This window comes from Acromyrmex echinatior, chromosome 14 (assembly GCF_024713525.1).
Source record: "Acromyrmex echinatior isolate Ae372 chromosome 14, ASM2471352v2, whole genome shotgun sequence".
Classification (NCBI taxonomy): domain Eukaryota; kingdom Metazoa; phylum Arthropoda; class Insecta; order Hymenoptera; family Formicidae; genus Acromyrmex; species Acromyrmex echinatior.
Window position 1 is genome coordinate 7,539,735 of NC_141865.1, and position 15,832 is coordinate 7,555,566.

General features: G+C 33.4%; 1 protein-coding gene across 32 annotated transcripts in view; it reads left to right on the forward strand.

The window, feature by feature from the left end:
- shot (dystonin-like protein short stop) overlaps positions 1-15,832 on the forward strand; it is a 123,732-nt gene that overhangs the window by 43,685 nt on the left and 64,215 nt on the right. For 24 of the 32 annotated variants that reach the window (XM_087413359.1, XM_087413361.1, XM_087413360.1 and 21 more), the window contains exons 4-7: positions 1,584-1,601; positions 4,893-4,952; positions 6,146-6,235; positions 6,983-7,153. In XM_087413359.1, coding sequence (XP_087269485.1) covers positions 1,584-1,601; positions 4,893-4,952; positions 6,146-6,235; positions 6,983-7,153 — 339 coding nt within the window. The remainder of the gene's footprint in view (positions 1-1,583; positions 1,602-4,892; positions 4,953-6,145; positions 6,236-6,982; positions 7,154-15,832) is intronic. The other 8 variants (XM_087413370.1, XM_087413373.1, XM_087413387.1 and 5 more) reach the window with 2 other exon arrangements.

The following is a 15,832-nucleotide window of genomic DNA, read 5'->3' on the forward strand; positions in this document are numbered from 1 at the left end:
CCACGTTTGGTCTTGCGAGCCTGACCTTATTCGGAAACCCTCTTCGAGAGTGCCGTTCCCGATTTACCACCTCCCGCCCGGTGGTAGAGGTGGGGCTGTAGGGCAGGTGAGGTAGTGTTTAATTTCTTCGGGGCGCCGCGACAGCCGTCCGGTGCACATAGGAGTCTAAAGAGAGGGTGCAATGAAAGAGGAAAAGAGCCTTTTTGTTGTTTTTAGCTTTCGTTTTCTCTTTGACCAAGTATGCTTTTGATTCACGACATAAATCCGCGGCGCTTACGTAACAGTAACACGTCGATACTACTATACGGTGTTCTATTTGCATTCTGAGGTTTTTTTTTGTATTTGTGACTGTCTATACAAAAAAGTTTGGCTACAAAGTTTTATGTTTATTAAATCATTACCCAGATAGTTGGCTGACTCTATATGTCATCGATATTTTTTACTTAAAATGACATTAAAATCATTTTGATGTTATAATGTTGATAAATAACGTCAGCTTGCCATCTGTATAGTAATGTATTTTTAAAAAATAAACTCCGGAGTGTTATATCTTATAGTTTAAGTATCAAAAAGACTAAGAAAGCGATTTTCATTGATTGATGAATTAAAGATCTCTATTATTGTCTACAACAAGAGAATTTATCCGCGAAAAATGCGCGGCTTATACGTTCTCGATCTTAAAGCTTATATCAAAGCTAAAAATGACTTCGAATAATTATTATTAAATGTTAATTATTATTTTTAATATTTAATAAGATATAACTAAGTGTCTAAAGTCTGGTTTTTTTTTTAATATATGCTTCTAATGTTTTGATAAACACAAAATTTATAGCCAGATTTTTTTGTCACTGTATTACGTTTCAATAGAATTTCTAAAAGATTAAAAGTTTCTAAATAGATGTCACAGTTACTGATATTGTTACTAATGAAATCAAGTATTCTATATTTATAGTTGATGAATAAATATAAAAGGATCAATCTTATACAAGTGTATTATATAATTGTATTATTTAGCCGATAATTTTTCTTTCTAGTTAATAATTTGTATAAACTCGTATTTTTGTGAATTGTCGAATGTATGCTTTATATATATTTCTTCCGAAAAATTTATATTATAGAAAGACTATTTTCTCGAGAAATAATGTCTTTAACTGTTCTTTACCGTATTCTTGTCAAAATACAACAAGATGTGCGAATCGTTCTTCGTAGATAGCAATTTTGTTGCTTCGTGTTGTAGGACTTTGTATTACATTCGCAGAATCACGTATACCGGAAGTGGACGATCTACGCAAACCAAGGCCAGAATAGTGAATGTAGCTCAACGAAATAACGTAATAACGAAGCTAATAAATAATATCTGCGTAAAATATATTATTTGAAAAACGTTATTTAAATGAATGCACGATCCACATTCTTATTAAGATAATTACGATAATCACATGTTACCGTCGATGTTTAATGATAAGACCAAGAGTGAATCGCTGTATTTAACGCACCGTATCCTCCCACACTATTGAACCAATTATATGTAAATCGTTACTGCAATTACATCGATTTCTTGCTTTTTTTTGTGTTTCCTGCAGCACTGGAAATACGTCAAGGTATGTATAACTCCTTTTAGGATATAGGAAAATGATGATATCATCTATCAGTGCATCGCGATATTGACTCAAAATTTTCATAAAGCACGTCGTTTAGATCTAGCCTTTGGTGCCACTCTATATCGTTTTATTAATTACACATTAATATTATAACAAATAATTTAGCATATTTTCTTTCTTTTTTAATAATTATTCTCACGAACCTTTAAATATACAATTCCATTAAAAAACCGCAATAAAAAGAGCGTTATTTTAATTAAAATTTTAATTTTTTTTAGAAATATTGTCAAAATAAATATTTGACCTGCTTATTCCGTTTAATAGTTGTTTGATTTCTACTTAGTTTTTTCAAGAAATTGATTAAATTTATATCTATGATGTTCTCAAATACTAATAAATAGGAAAACAATCAGTAATATGTTGTATATGTATTAATAGTAATTTTAATTGAGATATAAAAAACACAATGATCGTTTATGTTAAGAACAAATCGGGTGATTATTACTCAGTTACAGTTATCTAAAAAGAAACTTTTCGGGTATGCCACATTGAGAGTGATACCGAAGACCTAGAATAAGTTACGTGAGTGACATTAATTATTTTCTTTTAAGCAACCAATTTCAAATGATGGAGGATTGTTACCGTAATAATAACAGCAACGATGTGTTATCAGTCTTCATATGCGGTTATTACCCACCAACGACTCGCGCATTCTTCCAAAAGACTTTTTCTTAACGCACATATAAATTACGAACGTAGTTTGCAACGGCCGGTATAATTACTTTCATTACCGTCTTAAAAACATTCATCGTACCGTTACGTGTCCCATCTGTTATTCTTATTCTCCCGTGCTTCTAATGCCTCTATGACAAAGTGGCATTCATGCCGAAACGGCACGTCAGGAATTACGGAGTCGCGTCACGCGACAGAACAAGACATACCAGAAGTAATGTTCTCGTTCTGCCCTTTACCGCATATCCGACCCTTCACTCGTGACTTTAGAATGCAAAGAATTTCGACTATCTTGCCGCACGAAGTGACTAATCACAGTGAATGCGATGAGACGCTCACAATCAATCATATTGTGCAAAGCAATGAACACTAATTACCGGTCTATTTACGGGAGCTAATTTTAAGAAGATATTTTCTGTATATAAAGGTGGCGACTGTAATAGCTCTCTTCATGTATTTCGTGTATATTCTTACCTTTTTTAAAAATTTCATTTTGATTTTTATTGCTTAACTGATTTTGTTAATAATTAATTCTAGTCATTCATGTAACTTTAATCTGATTTTGCGTTTGAATCGATTTATTTTATTGAAACAGGTTAATAGAGTTGAAACAGTCTTTTACATCATGATTATTCTAAATAAAATTAATTATTTATTTTAAATTTTGTTTATCTTTTGCTGTTTATTGACTTTGATTTTACTTAATTTTATATATCGAATGTAAATCTTATACATTACGGATTTATTACATGGACTTCATATAGATTTAGCAAAGTCTGGGAGCGTGTTTTACGCGTCTTAAGATGAAAGAAGTTTGTGCGGAAATACTTAGGAACTTAAAATTGCCGAAGTCAGTTATTATTTCTAAATAAACGGAGTTTGCCAACAGTTGGCAAACGGTTGTCCGTCGTAATTTGTTATTACGCGGTTTAATGAAAAGAGTACAGATTACCGTTCAGATTACAATAACGCAATTGTTACAGATTGTTATCAACGAATTAGTCCAACGCAGATAGGAAACATTTGCGAATTACGTTCAGAATAATTATTTTTTTGTCGCAGTTAATAAAGCATAATAATAAATATAAATAATTGACGTCATATATTATATGGTAATTAAATTTATGTGTGTTATATAATGAATGAATATTTATTTGAATGATTTCCATGAATGTTTGGATTCCACCGGTTTTTTTCTTTGGAATTTTAAAGCCATCGCTTTATCATCATTTTTATAATGTTTTTATGATGCACGTATTGCGACGTTTACGATTGAATCATGTCAATGCTTATATATTTTACGACGCGTGTGATATAATCGTCGACTTTTTCGATACTGCTATTAAATCCTATTCACACGCAATAGAAAGGAACGAGTGTCGCAATGTCGTAAAATGGAACACGTCAAAATCATCCTTTGAGACGCATAGACGCGACTTGTTGCAATTAGTCACGATTACGAAAGGCGGATGGGAGGCGGATCACGCGCTGTTCTGTCAATCGCTTGACATTTACTCACCTGGCTGTGCAGGACACGCGACGCACGCAAGAGTGCACGCGTGTGCGACGCACGCAATGCACACGCTCGCGCGCAGGGGCGGATAATTTTTATTTTTAAATATACACGAATATGTAGAGAGAACAATTGTAATGAAAATTGATTGTGTCAACTCTGAAAATATTTTTAAAAGTTCAAAATATCTTAATTTTATTCTGAAGATATTTTTAACTAGAAATATCCGGTACAAGAAAGGAACGTTCTTTTTAACCTTGCATTATTCATGGATTTGTTTTACATGTAATTACTTGCGTGGAATGTTTCTGTTTTATCTCAAGTTTATCACAGTTTTTGTTCATATTTTGTTCTCTTTAATGGTTTACAATTAAATAAATATTCGTAATATTTTATACTCGCTTTAGATGGAAATAAATACAAGAAATTCTTTTTAAGTATATGAAGTAATAAGTATCTTTTTAAGTATTTTAAGTATATTTCAAATATAATATTGTGTATATATATATTTATATATTTGCACTGTATCATAGATATCAAATAAGCAATGATAACTCAATCCTTTGAGTTAAATAACATTTTGTTAATTTTAATTTTTAATTGTCAATTTTTGTGTGTCAAAATGTGAGTCAATTATTTCTACCATAAATAACGTCCATATTAACGTATATATTTAGTGAACAATAAACTAAAACTGTCAATCAAATTTAATACATTTTCTTGAGTCAATTTTCTTAAAGTCAATTTAACTTTATTGTTTTAAATTAACGACATGTTGAATAAAAACAATGGCGACCTATGGAAACGATTAAAAATATCTTTAATTGAGTATAGTTTGACATTGTAAATTAAAGTACAACGAATTTATAAGGTTTGGATAACCTGGATACTCTACAAGTAATGAAGGGTTAATATTCGATCACGCCAGCTGCTCGAACCCCGAAAAATCAGTTTCGAGTCGAGTAAAAAAATTATTATCCGCCCGTGTCCAAGCGAGACTCTCTTTACTAATCCACGGTGACGGTTCTCATCGCTATCTTTTTCAGACTTACACGTGTCTACACGTGTGCGTCCTTGTGAACAACCAACCATGCTGTTCCCCCACCGTAAGTTCATAGCTCTCATTCGTTATCGGCCCCGACGATATGCATGATTTATCGTTTTATTTACACACATTTACATCGTCAACTCTCGCAATATTACGAATTAAAAAAATTATTACATGTAAAACATGCAAAGAATGCGATATATTACACTCGTCGCTTGATCTTGCAAAAGTTGTCCTTTATAACAAGTGTTCTTCCATGTTATTAACGCGTCATTGTCTGACTAACACCTGCACGTGATGACGTATTCGCAGTGCATGCTCGAGTTGACCATTGGTCGACCGATATGGTAACGAATGCGCCGAGCTTAATATGTATTTTTAAAACCGGTCTGTAAATCAGCATGCGTTTACTCGTACGCGTAATCGGATTCGGATGTTGGGAGTCGGGAAACGATTTCCGACGTCTCGATGATTTTATCGCTGTTTCTTCTTCCTTGATCTGTATGCTGTTAAACCTCAAAAGAATAACTCAATCCCTTGTTAGATAACGTTTTGTTATTTTTTACTTCTATTAAAATATAAATGCAATTCTATGAAAATATAAAATGAATCCTTTTTTTGCTGATTGAATTGCTTACTTTTAAAATAAACGACGTTCATATTAACGTATGCATTTAGTAAATAATAAATTAAAATTTAATACATCTCTTGAGTCAAATTATTTAACAATACATGTGTATTATACATGTGTTTTTAAACAACATGATGAAAAAAATTACAGATTTCTGTATTATGTTAGAAACAGTTGACAATTTGACAGTTTATGAATTTAACAGGGTACAGACGGGATTTCTAGTATTACTACAGCTTGAATACATCAGAATTGTGTAAAATTTCGAGTAGTATAATCCGCGCGAATGTCGCATATCTTTATTACGTCATGCGCAAACAGCGGCTATGATTATGTTGACGATATTTGTGCACATTTGACTCATATCCCACGCTTTCGCTATTTACATTATGTGTATGTAACTCTCGACATTCCTGTGATTTTTTCATTTTCTATTCATGGTAATCGCTTGAGTACATCGCCGATGGACTATACCCTTACGCATTCTTATTTTCCTACTTGGTTCTCTGTTTTTTTCTTACGTCAGTCGTTTTGATGTATTTTTTTTTGCGCCGCCAGATATGTGCTTGACTCGATGTGAAAAGCGGCAATTAACTTGCCCCTTTTGGAATTTGTTGCAGGCGAGCAGACATGTCGGGGACCTGTTCGAGGATCTACGCGACGGCCACAATCTCATCTCCTTGCTGGAAGTGCTCTCGGGCGAGCACCTTGTGAGTACTTTTCGCGATGCTCTCGGAGCGATATTTCTACACTTATTTTCCATTATTATCTTAACCTTCAAAGTGATCTAAAGATACGCAAGTTGGTAGATGGGGTGCTCTTTTAAATATCTTTTAAAAATTTTAATTTTATGGTTATATTTTTTATCGTATTAATTTTTAATCAAAGGACTTCTAGTAATTTAGTTAATTATTAGTATAATTTTTAGTTAAAGGATATGGAAAAAGTGATTTCAATCAAATTAGTTGAAACCGTGATATTTAGTTTATGAGATGCTGATCAAAAGTCTCCAAGCACTATCAGAGAACAGCATCGTATAAACAGATTTTGCTAGATAGCACTATTTGAAAGTTGCTATTTTGAATCTTCTATCGAATTGAGAAGACTTAAATTTTAAGACTTCCGGGTTTTTGACAATATTTTTTATTTTTCTTTTTTAAAAGAACTATTCCTTGTGGCCACTATCTACCCATTCAAAGAAAAAAAGATATTGAAGATGACAATCAAACTCATGTATTTTCGCTTTAAAAGATTAAATAAATTCAATTCATTCTCGAATTTTATCGCGGGTTTGTTTCTTGCGTGAATGCTTCGTAAAAGTTCGAGTTAGCTCCTTCCTCGGGAACAGAGTATTCGTCATTGAGTTCTAGAATTGAACTCTATATGACAATTGGATCAAGCAACGATAATTGTCCTCGATTGAATGTAATTAACGATAAACCGATCGCATTTTCCAGCCGCGGGAGAGGGGCCGAATGCGCTTTCACATGCTGCAGAACGTGCAGATGGCCCTCGATTTTTTACGGTACAAGAAGATCAAGCTGGTCAACATCCGGGCGGAGGACATCGTGGACGGTAACCCGAAGCTCACACTCGGCCTGATATGGACTATTATCTTGCACTTCCAGGTAAGTAGCTCATTTTGCGAAACGTGATGATAAACGCGATTCTCCGAGTTAACGATCGCAATAATTCGATGAACTCCAAACGAGCGAGGTTCGCCTTTCGAATCGACCAGGAGTTATGAATAACGCACGGCCACCCTACGCGTTTATGTCGAAATTACCAGTAACGTGCGAGTAGGGTCGTAAATTTACGCGTCGCGCGAATTCGCAAGTATATGTTGTATTTTACGCCCGTTTAGTATTCAGGGAGTCCCGGAAGTCATGTACTTCTTTTCGACTGCGGACATTTTCGGAGTCGGACATTTTTCTATAACGGAGATTGAAGTACAGAGACCATCATTGTCATGCATGTCACATTTTTTCAGTTTCCCCTATTATATATTTTAATAATTATGTTCCGACGAATTTAGATTTTGTTGCAGTTAACATGAAATTAGATGGAGGGCAAGTTTTACATTTTTCTAAGTTTAAAGTTTAATTTTCTCTGAGTCGGTAATTGATTTCTGACATTTTCTAAATTTTTTAAAATATCAATTCCGAAGTTATTACTGCCTTGTTAAAATAATCACCAGTTTCTTCCCAGCTTATTCTCTGGTATTTAATATCTACGGCACCGCTTGTATAATGCAAATGAAGCGGCTGCAATGTCAGCATGATGAAAACCGCCCATCGCAATTTGCTGTAATGTGTCCATCGGACTTCACGATGCGTCAGTCAACCATGAAACTCGATAGAAAGTGAAATACGTGCAGAACGTTCGAGAAATACACTTTCTCATAATTTAGTTCTACCATCGAAGCATCAAAAAATTTTAAGTGTTTTTAAACAGTCTGAAATACTTTTGAATGTACATGAAAAGTGTATTGAATTAAATGTTGGACGCACAAAAAGGACGAAGTACTTAAAAATTTAGCTAGATCTGAAAATAATTTTGTTAGACTATAGAACAATTATGTAAGATGCTCAAGTTGATTGCTAAAATGTTAAAATTATCTATAATATTGCTCATCATAAGTATCCTACATAATCATTTTGATAGTAAAATATTTATATCAAACTAAATTTCTATATGAAAAGAATGATTTTGCTGAACTATCTAAAAAATTGTTCCTACATAATTATTTTGATAGTTCAACAAAATTATATTTTCAGATTTCTATCTATTTAAATTTTTAGATACTTTAGGAAAATTGTTTTTTGTATTGAGATTTCAGGAAAAAGCGTTTTTTTTCGTGTAGAGAAACAGTTTGAACATAGTAGAACATTTTTTCAAAATTGAGCAAAATTCATCTTTTCTTTAAAATAGTCTGTAAATTATTTTTGTCATTATGGTTTTAATACTCGTGCGGTATTAGTTAGGAATATTCATTTTAGTCTTTTTAAATCGACTGCATTTAAGCGGTGTCGCGACATGGCTGGCGTCATGTCGAAAGTATTTTGCATTTGTGTACTCATACACGTACCGTTGAACTAACGGAATACATTGATTCTACTGGGCGCGGCAGTACTTTCGTAGTGTTAGAAATGGCTACTCGGTCACTTACTGCGGAATTGAACAGGGAATTAAGCGAGCTTTTTCTTTGACGTTTTCACCGTCTTGGTATTATTATTTCGCGTTGCAATTTGCAACACGCGGCGGAATGTTGGACAGGAAACGTTGAAAGTTGCGTCTAGAGCTGTCTCTTTCGACGAGCGTTACAACGGATTTTCATTGCAAGGTGTATTTTTTTAATTATAGGACGCAGGATAATTTGTAAGACAAGATATTTTCTTTTACTACCTGAAAAAACAAGGAAAAAATCTAAAATTTTCAAGGGATTTTTTTTTTACTTTAATATATAGTTTTGTTTTGCTTTGCTTGCACTCCAATAAATTTTAAAGTTGCTTTAAAAAATTCTCTAATCTTACCTGGAAAATTTTTAAAAAGTAACAAAAATATCTGGGAAATTCGGGAATTCTCAGGGAATTTTTTTTACAAGATTTCAGTAAACATCCTGTAAGATCAACTGTCGATTTTGGCATTTTCTTTTTAGCTGTCATCCCGTCGAAGTGACGCGTCGTTTCGTAATGGAACCTTCCTTCCGCCCAATTTGCGTTGTCGCGCCGAGACGCGCCGATGCCTGCTATATAGTGAAGCAAATTCTTCGTGAAGGCGTTTTGCACCGCATTTCTCGGTCCGTTGCACTTCGTATCTCACCGGCCAGTGGCCTGTGTCATAAAACTTGACAGGTTGACTATTAAAATGTCAATGAACTTTGATGATTTCCCGATTCTAACGTGATTATTTATACATGTCGAGCCTTCCGCTTTGCAGCTTCTGATACTTTTGATACTGCAAAAATATCTCTCGACGTCTCTCGTCTCTTTGATCACGGTTTGAGATATTGAATTCCAACAGCGATGGACGTTCCATTGATTTCGTAACGTAAGATGTTCAAGCGACACGATGAAATGTGATTAGCGTGCGCGTTAATCAAGTGTCGCGCATACCGCGATAGGTCACATCTCGTCGGTGCGTTGTGTGCTATTTTTAGAACTCGTATGTCTCGTATGTAACGTTGTGGTAGGTGCCGGTAACGAATGTACATATAGCTCGTATGGAATCACGTGCATTGCCAAAGAAAAGCGAAAGCGAGGACGGCGCGCCGATTTGCCTCTTGCACTGGTCGAGAGTTCCGCACGGCACGAAATCCGCTCAATCTAGAAGGACAGGGACACCTCGCAAGTGTTATCATTTAGTACAAGAGGTATAATTTTCCGATTTCATGGAAGTCTAGGAATTATCCTCGCCGTTTTGTATTCGTAAGTTTCGATTTTTACATTCGTATCTTAATCACCCAGCAATTTACTTACGTTCATATCTATAATTGCTTCTGTTGAAGAATTTAACTGGAATTAACTGACGTGATACAGCTTAATGAAGATGTCTTGGAAGTCAATTTAATATTTGTTACATCATATTTATAATTGCGATTTAATTGATTTTAATAACTCGGAAATTTGTCTCGACACAATCTGAGATTTGTTTCTTGTGGTTTAATAATTGATTTTTAAGAGGTGTTCGTATGTGTATAAATTTATTATGTTAATAAATTTTTAATCTTACGACACTTTTCTGGAGACTCAAGGAAACTACGCGACTTACTTATGTCAGAAATTTGTTTAATAAATTTTTTAATAGATTTTAATTTTTTTTTAAATCAAAGTTATTCAACATAAAGGAAATTTTATATTTATTAAAATTATTTTTATATTTATTATTATATATTCAATTGCATATTCAGTATTTTAAAATTGAATAATTGATCAGTTTGTCGTAAAAAAACAAGAATTAAATAATTCACATTTAATTTGTAACAACTAAAATTTATTATTAATAATATCAGAGTTGCCATAGAAGGCCTGGAGATTAGCGAAATATCAGAGAATTGTTAGGGAAATTTAAAAGTGTCAAGGAAATTAGAGAAAAGGCAGGAAATTTTACGAAATTTCCTTGGAAATTAAAATTCTTTATTAAAGACTTTATTAAAGAAATTTATATATACATACATTACATCTATATGCAATTTTGAAATACTACCAATTAACGCAAATAATGTCAGCAACATTAATAGTAATTTATATTACTATGTCAAACTGGACCTCAATAAAATATTTAACGATTTATCAAAGATAAAATAAATTTCGAAATATTGTCAGACGGATTTCAAATTGAGAAATCTTGCCTGATGCTCTTTTATGATACAAAGTTTATGTAATAACTGTAAATATAGACTTGAGTTTTTTTATCGTTATTTACGAACGCGCACGAATGAAGATGCTGCAATTGACGTCGATTGTCCGTATCCTAGCACGCGTGATATCGATGAATCTCGGGACGCTCGTGCGACTCTCGGAACGCTGCTTCTTGTATTCGCTCATGAATATTTCTTTTCATCAGTCGCGCTGTACTGCCGTGTCGCCCCATCAGGCATACATTTATACCGACGAGAGAGATTGTGCGCGTTTCTTTTTGAACGATCGCAAAAAGCCGAGCTGAAGGCGCGAACCGAGTAACCGAGTTACGCGATCGTATAAAGACGACTAGTGTTTGCCCCTCTGAATGGCGCCCGCCTGAATAGTAGCATAGGAGGAAGATTATATAGAAATTCCAGATGTAAATTTAAATTGTGAGAAACGATCATTTGCATCTGCAGTTCTTTATTTCTTCTTTTTTATTCGTGGTCTTCTTTAATTTATCTCTCCATAATTTTCTCATTCTTCATAGCCGATAAAATTAGAAGGTATGGTTTGGACGATCCGTTCAATTTTACATTCTGCCTTTCGCGAACTGTTAGAAATATATTTTGACTTCTTGAAGAGCGAAAGAAGCGTAAGAAGGTAACTTTTACACTTGAGAGGCATGCCAGAATATATCGTAAAAAATATTTAGACAATTTTTATATTACTTAGGCAAATTTACATTGTTAGGCAGACAGAGTCGTACAAAACGTAAAGTATAATCGAATGTATACTTAATTCTCTTTTTGACGAAAAAAAGTTACGCACGGGTTTAGACGTCGACACTGTTTTCTCGATAACAGTGATACGGCTTCGATGCGTAGGATTTTCTTCGTGGGTTTGATCAAGAGGTATCGAAATAGTCCTCTGACATTTTGCCGGATCCGTCACCGTTTCCGAGATAATGGCTCTTTTATCTAGACGTACGTAACTTTTTGTCAAAGAATATAAATATGAAATATGTAAGTATAAATAAAACTGTAGTCGCCCAGTCTAATCGTGAATTTTCTTCTTTTCTTTTGCGCCGCAGAGCTGGCGACGCAAGGTAAGTCGATTGCTTTACACCCCTTAAGTGACCCCCAAGTGGGTGTGTAGATGACGTTTGGGAACCAAAGTGGTTACGGAAGTGCAAAAACCTTATTGCAATCGTAAAATTGCAGCTGCATTATTTCCTTCTTTACCGACGATACTTGCCAAGACGTTTGCTTCGTTAAACACAGATGGCTCGTACAGGTAGTTACACCTGAAGAATTGCTGCTCCCGCACGGATGGCTGATCAGCACAGTCACGTGGGCTTAGCGAACTCCGAGTACAACACACTTGTAGGCATTCACATACATTTACACGTGGAAAAATGACTTTGGTGAAGTGTCTAAAAATTTAGCTAGATATAAAAAATAATTTTGTTGGACTATCAAAATAATTATGTAGTATTCTCAAGCATAAATAAGCAAAAAGATTTGATATTCTAGCAGCTTATTATAAGTATACTGGACGAAAATCTGATTACATTAATTGAAATCCATTAATTCTAATGGAAAATCAGAATTTTACAATTAAACTTATTATAATTCTAGTCGAGATAACAATTATGATGACCGAAATTCTGATTGATATAATGAGCATCTATTGTTCCGTTTATTTTCAATCAGAAATTTTTCTCTGTATAGAAATTAATTAGTTATATAGGAACGTCCTACATAATTATTTTAATGGTCCAACAAAATTATTATTTTTATCTGTATTTAGTTAAATTTTTAGATACTTTAGTAAACTATTCTTTCCAGGCACACACCTATACACATAATTTTATAAGTGATATTACGATAATATTTGAGGAAAATTGAAACAAGGTATAATTAATCTTAAGAATAATAAAAAGAAAATAAGAATAGAAATAATAAAAATGGAAAGATTCGTACTCGTGTTTGATGCAGCAAGATAACGAAAGATATAGCTCATTTTTATTTATATTTTTTTTTAGTTAAAAGAAAAGAATTGCATCGAGCAAATGAATGAGCGCTCGGTTTCTCACTTGGTTCCCACCTCAATGCCCATAACTACTTTATTCATGAAGAATGAAAGTAAAATTCACTTATACAGGATATGCCAAGAGGAAAGGTCAATATTCTAGAAGGTAGTATTGGCCATTTTAAGTAAAAATATCTATATGAACGCGTGTCTTCCGAACGGTTTCCGAGATTGACTGTATAAAATTACTGTAAAAAAGAGATACTACCTACTTTTTCTGATAATTCATTGTTCTAGACTTTTGTTTTTTAAAGTTTATATAACAAATTTTTAAGAATTCCATCATCAACGTATGTACTGTTTCGAATAGGACACATGTTCGTATAAACATTTTTGCTTAAAATTATCATTAAAATAGATATTATCATTTCTCCGGATATTAACCTTTTCTTCTGGGACACCCTATATATGTATCTAAAATATTCAGAAATTATTAAATTGTGTGTTTTATTTAAAAATTCATGACAATCTTCTATTTGAGTAAAATGCCCACTATTAATTCTTTGGAAGAATTTTCTGACAAGGAAAGAAAGTAAAATTCTCTTTTTTGTTTACGAACGACGATGTATAGGATATTCAAATTACTCCACTTATCTATCTTATTTAAAAATTTATGCAAAGTTATTTAAATATATTAAATGTATCTTTTTTTTATTTAAATCTATTTGAAGTATACCAGAATATATTTTCTCTTATTGATACAGCCAGGTATATGAATTGGTATATGAAATGGTAACAAATATCAAATTTAAGAAATATATTTGAATTAAAAATTAGGCTTTAATTCTTACAGATTCATGAAATATTTTCTGTCTTTCGTGCGGATTTTGGTTTAGAATAATGAATGTATTTCTTAATAAAATAAACGTCATGATTGATATTAGTTGCAACATTTCCTATTGACGTTACAAAATATTCTTACGACTAAGAAAAATCAAATTTATTAGAGTTACGCGGTTTCTCTCTGGCCACGTTTCAATGTCTTAGAATGTTTTTATCAGTGGCTGATATCGAGTTTTGTATCGTGAATATTAACAGCTCACCTTGCTAATTTTCACATGCTCGTCTATGTTGTGACCTCTAATCTGCGCAACGACACTATTCGATTCAATATCACAATCATGTATGTATAGCTGAGAAATTTTAATGAGGAGAAACTTGGTACTTAATTTACTTGAGAAAAATATCATAATTCTTATGCAAGATTATACACGTGGTATCGTGCGTTATAAGCGATGTTTTTGTTTCGCAGCAAAATTGCGTAGGTGGAATCGATAAACGATCATTTTAAAAAGCAACGAATCGCAATATTAAGTTCTCCCAGGATAGGTGCGTTTGCAGCCGAAGGTCTTCGTTAATCGATCGTAAATATCGCTTCGAGGAATCTATAAATTTACAAGTCTGTCATTCTCTCCTTCTCCGTCAAATGTAATTTTATTATAAGATATTACCTCCTTTACTGCGTCTTGATAATCTTATTTTCTTATACTTTATTATGCACTTTATCTATAATATAATGAATATTATATTAATTATTCTTTACCTTGGAAAAAAATAGAATAACAATTTAAATTATATATTATATTTAATAATAGATTTGATAAAAATTATACATTACATTAATTTCTTTTAATTTTTTTTAGCAAGAATAAAATAAAGTAAAACTAAAAGAAACTAATATAATTTTTATCTTTATTTTTAAATATAATTATATATATTAAATAAGAAGTACGATTTAAATCGTTATTCTCATATATTTTTCAAAGAACAATTAATATGATTTCGATCTTCGGAATAAGATTGAAGTATTCCGCTCGTTTTTTGCGCTCTTTTAAATGGCTTTTTAAACGGACACGTCGAGTGATGACGCTATTACGAATGACATCACCTGTGCGAAATCATTGAGAGTCCATAAGTACAGGTTTCGATACGTACGTGCTGGTTACAAGTTTTCACTCTCTTCGCACGACGGCGAAGGGAAAGGCGTCTCGTCCGGAATCGTTTGCCATTGGTTACCATTTTCGCAAAACCGGCATTCGTAGCGTGTCGTGACGGTATTCGAACTTTTTCTTTACCGATTGATCCACTCTCGATTGACATGGCCTTTAATTGCACGTTGCTTATCTTGACGCTCGACGCTAAGCGAAAGCTTAGCTGGTATTCAATACGCAGAGACGATATTAATATATTTTATCTTTTTTGGCCATATATGTATACATACATACAATAGATTTTATTTAAATTTATATACTTTATTTGCTTATTTATAAGCCTTTTCTATCTTTATTGTCGGAGAGAAATTGCTCATTGTGTTCGTCCGCTGTCACTTTCTTATTTCTGTACCATTGTACGAAAGAGATCACCGTACGTTCTAGTGTGCGATATAATGCGCACGTTACAGCGGTTGGATTGTATTCCGTCTTCGCACCAAAGGCAACAAATTAGCGTACCCACGACGGCGGAAGCCACAACTGAGCGAATCAAGTAGCCTCGGGTGCGATGACTTCATATCCGTCTGATGATCTCGGTATGCAGTTAGCTTAAGCTCGGCGCCATCGGCCGTACTGCAATTATAATATCTGCACCGCGATTTAATTAACGTAGTAAGTACATTGCAATGATTCTTAACGCGGGTAAAGATATAATTCCTCGAAAGTACGATTGATAAACTAACGTAGTTATAAGTGGTTGTAGTTGTAAAAATTGACCAATTCACAGTTAAATGAGAAGAATATTTGATTGTATTTGGTCAATTCTTACAATAATTATTTACAATTACGTTTACGCAATCGTAGAATGAGCTTTAAAGGTTAATAGGAGCCGATATATAAAAGCACATTCTTCTTACTGCAAAATGAAATAGACTCCAAG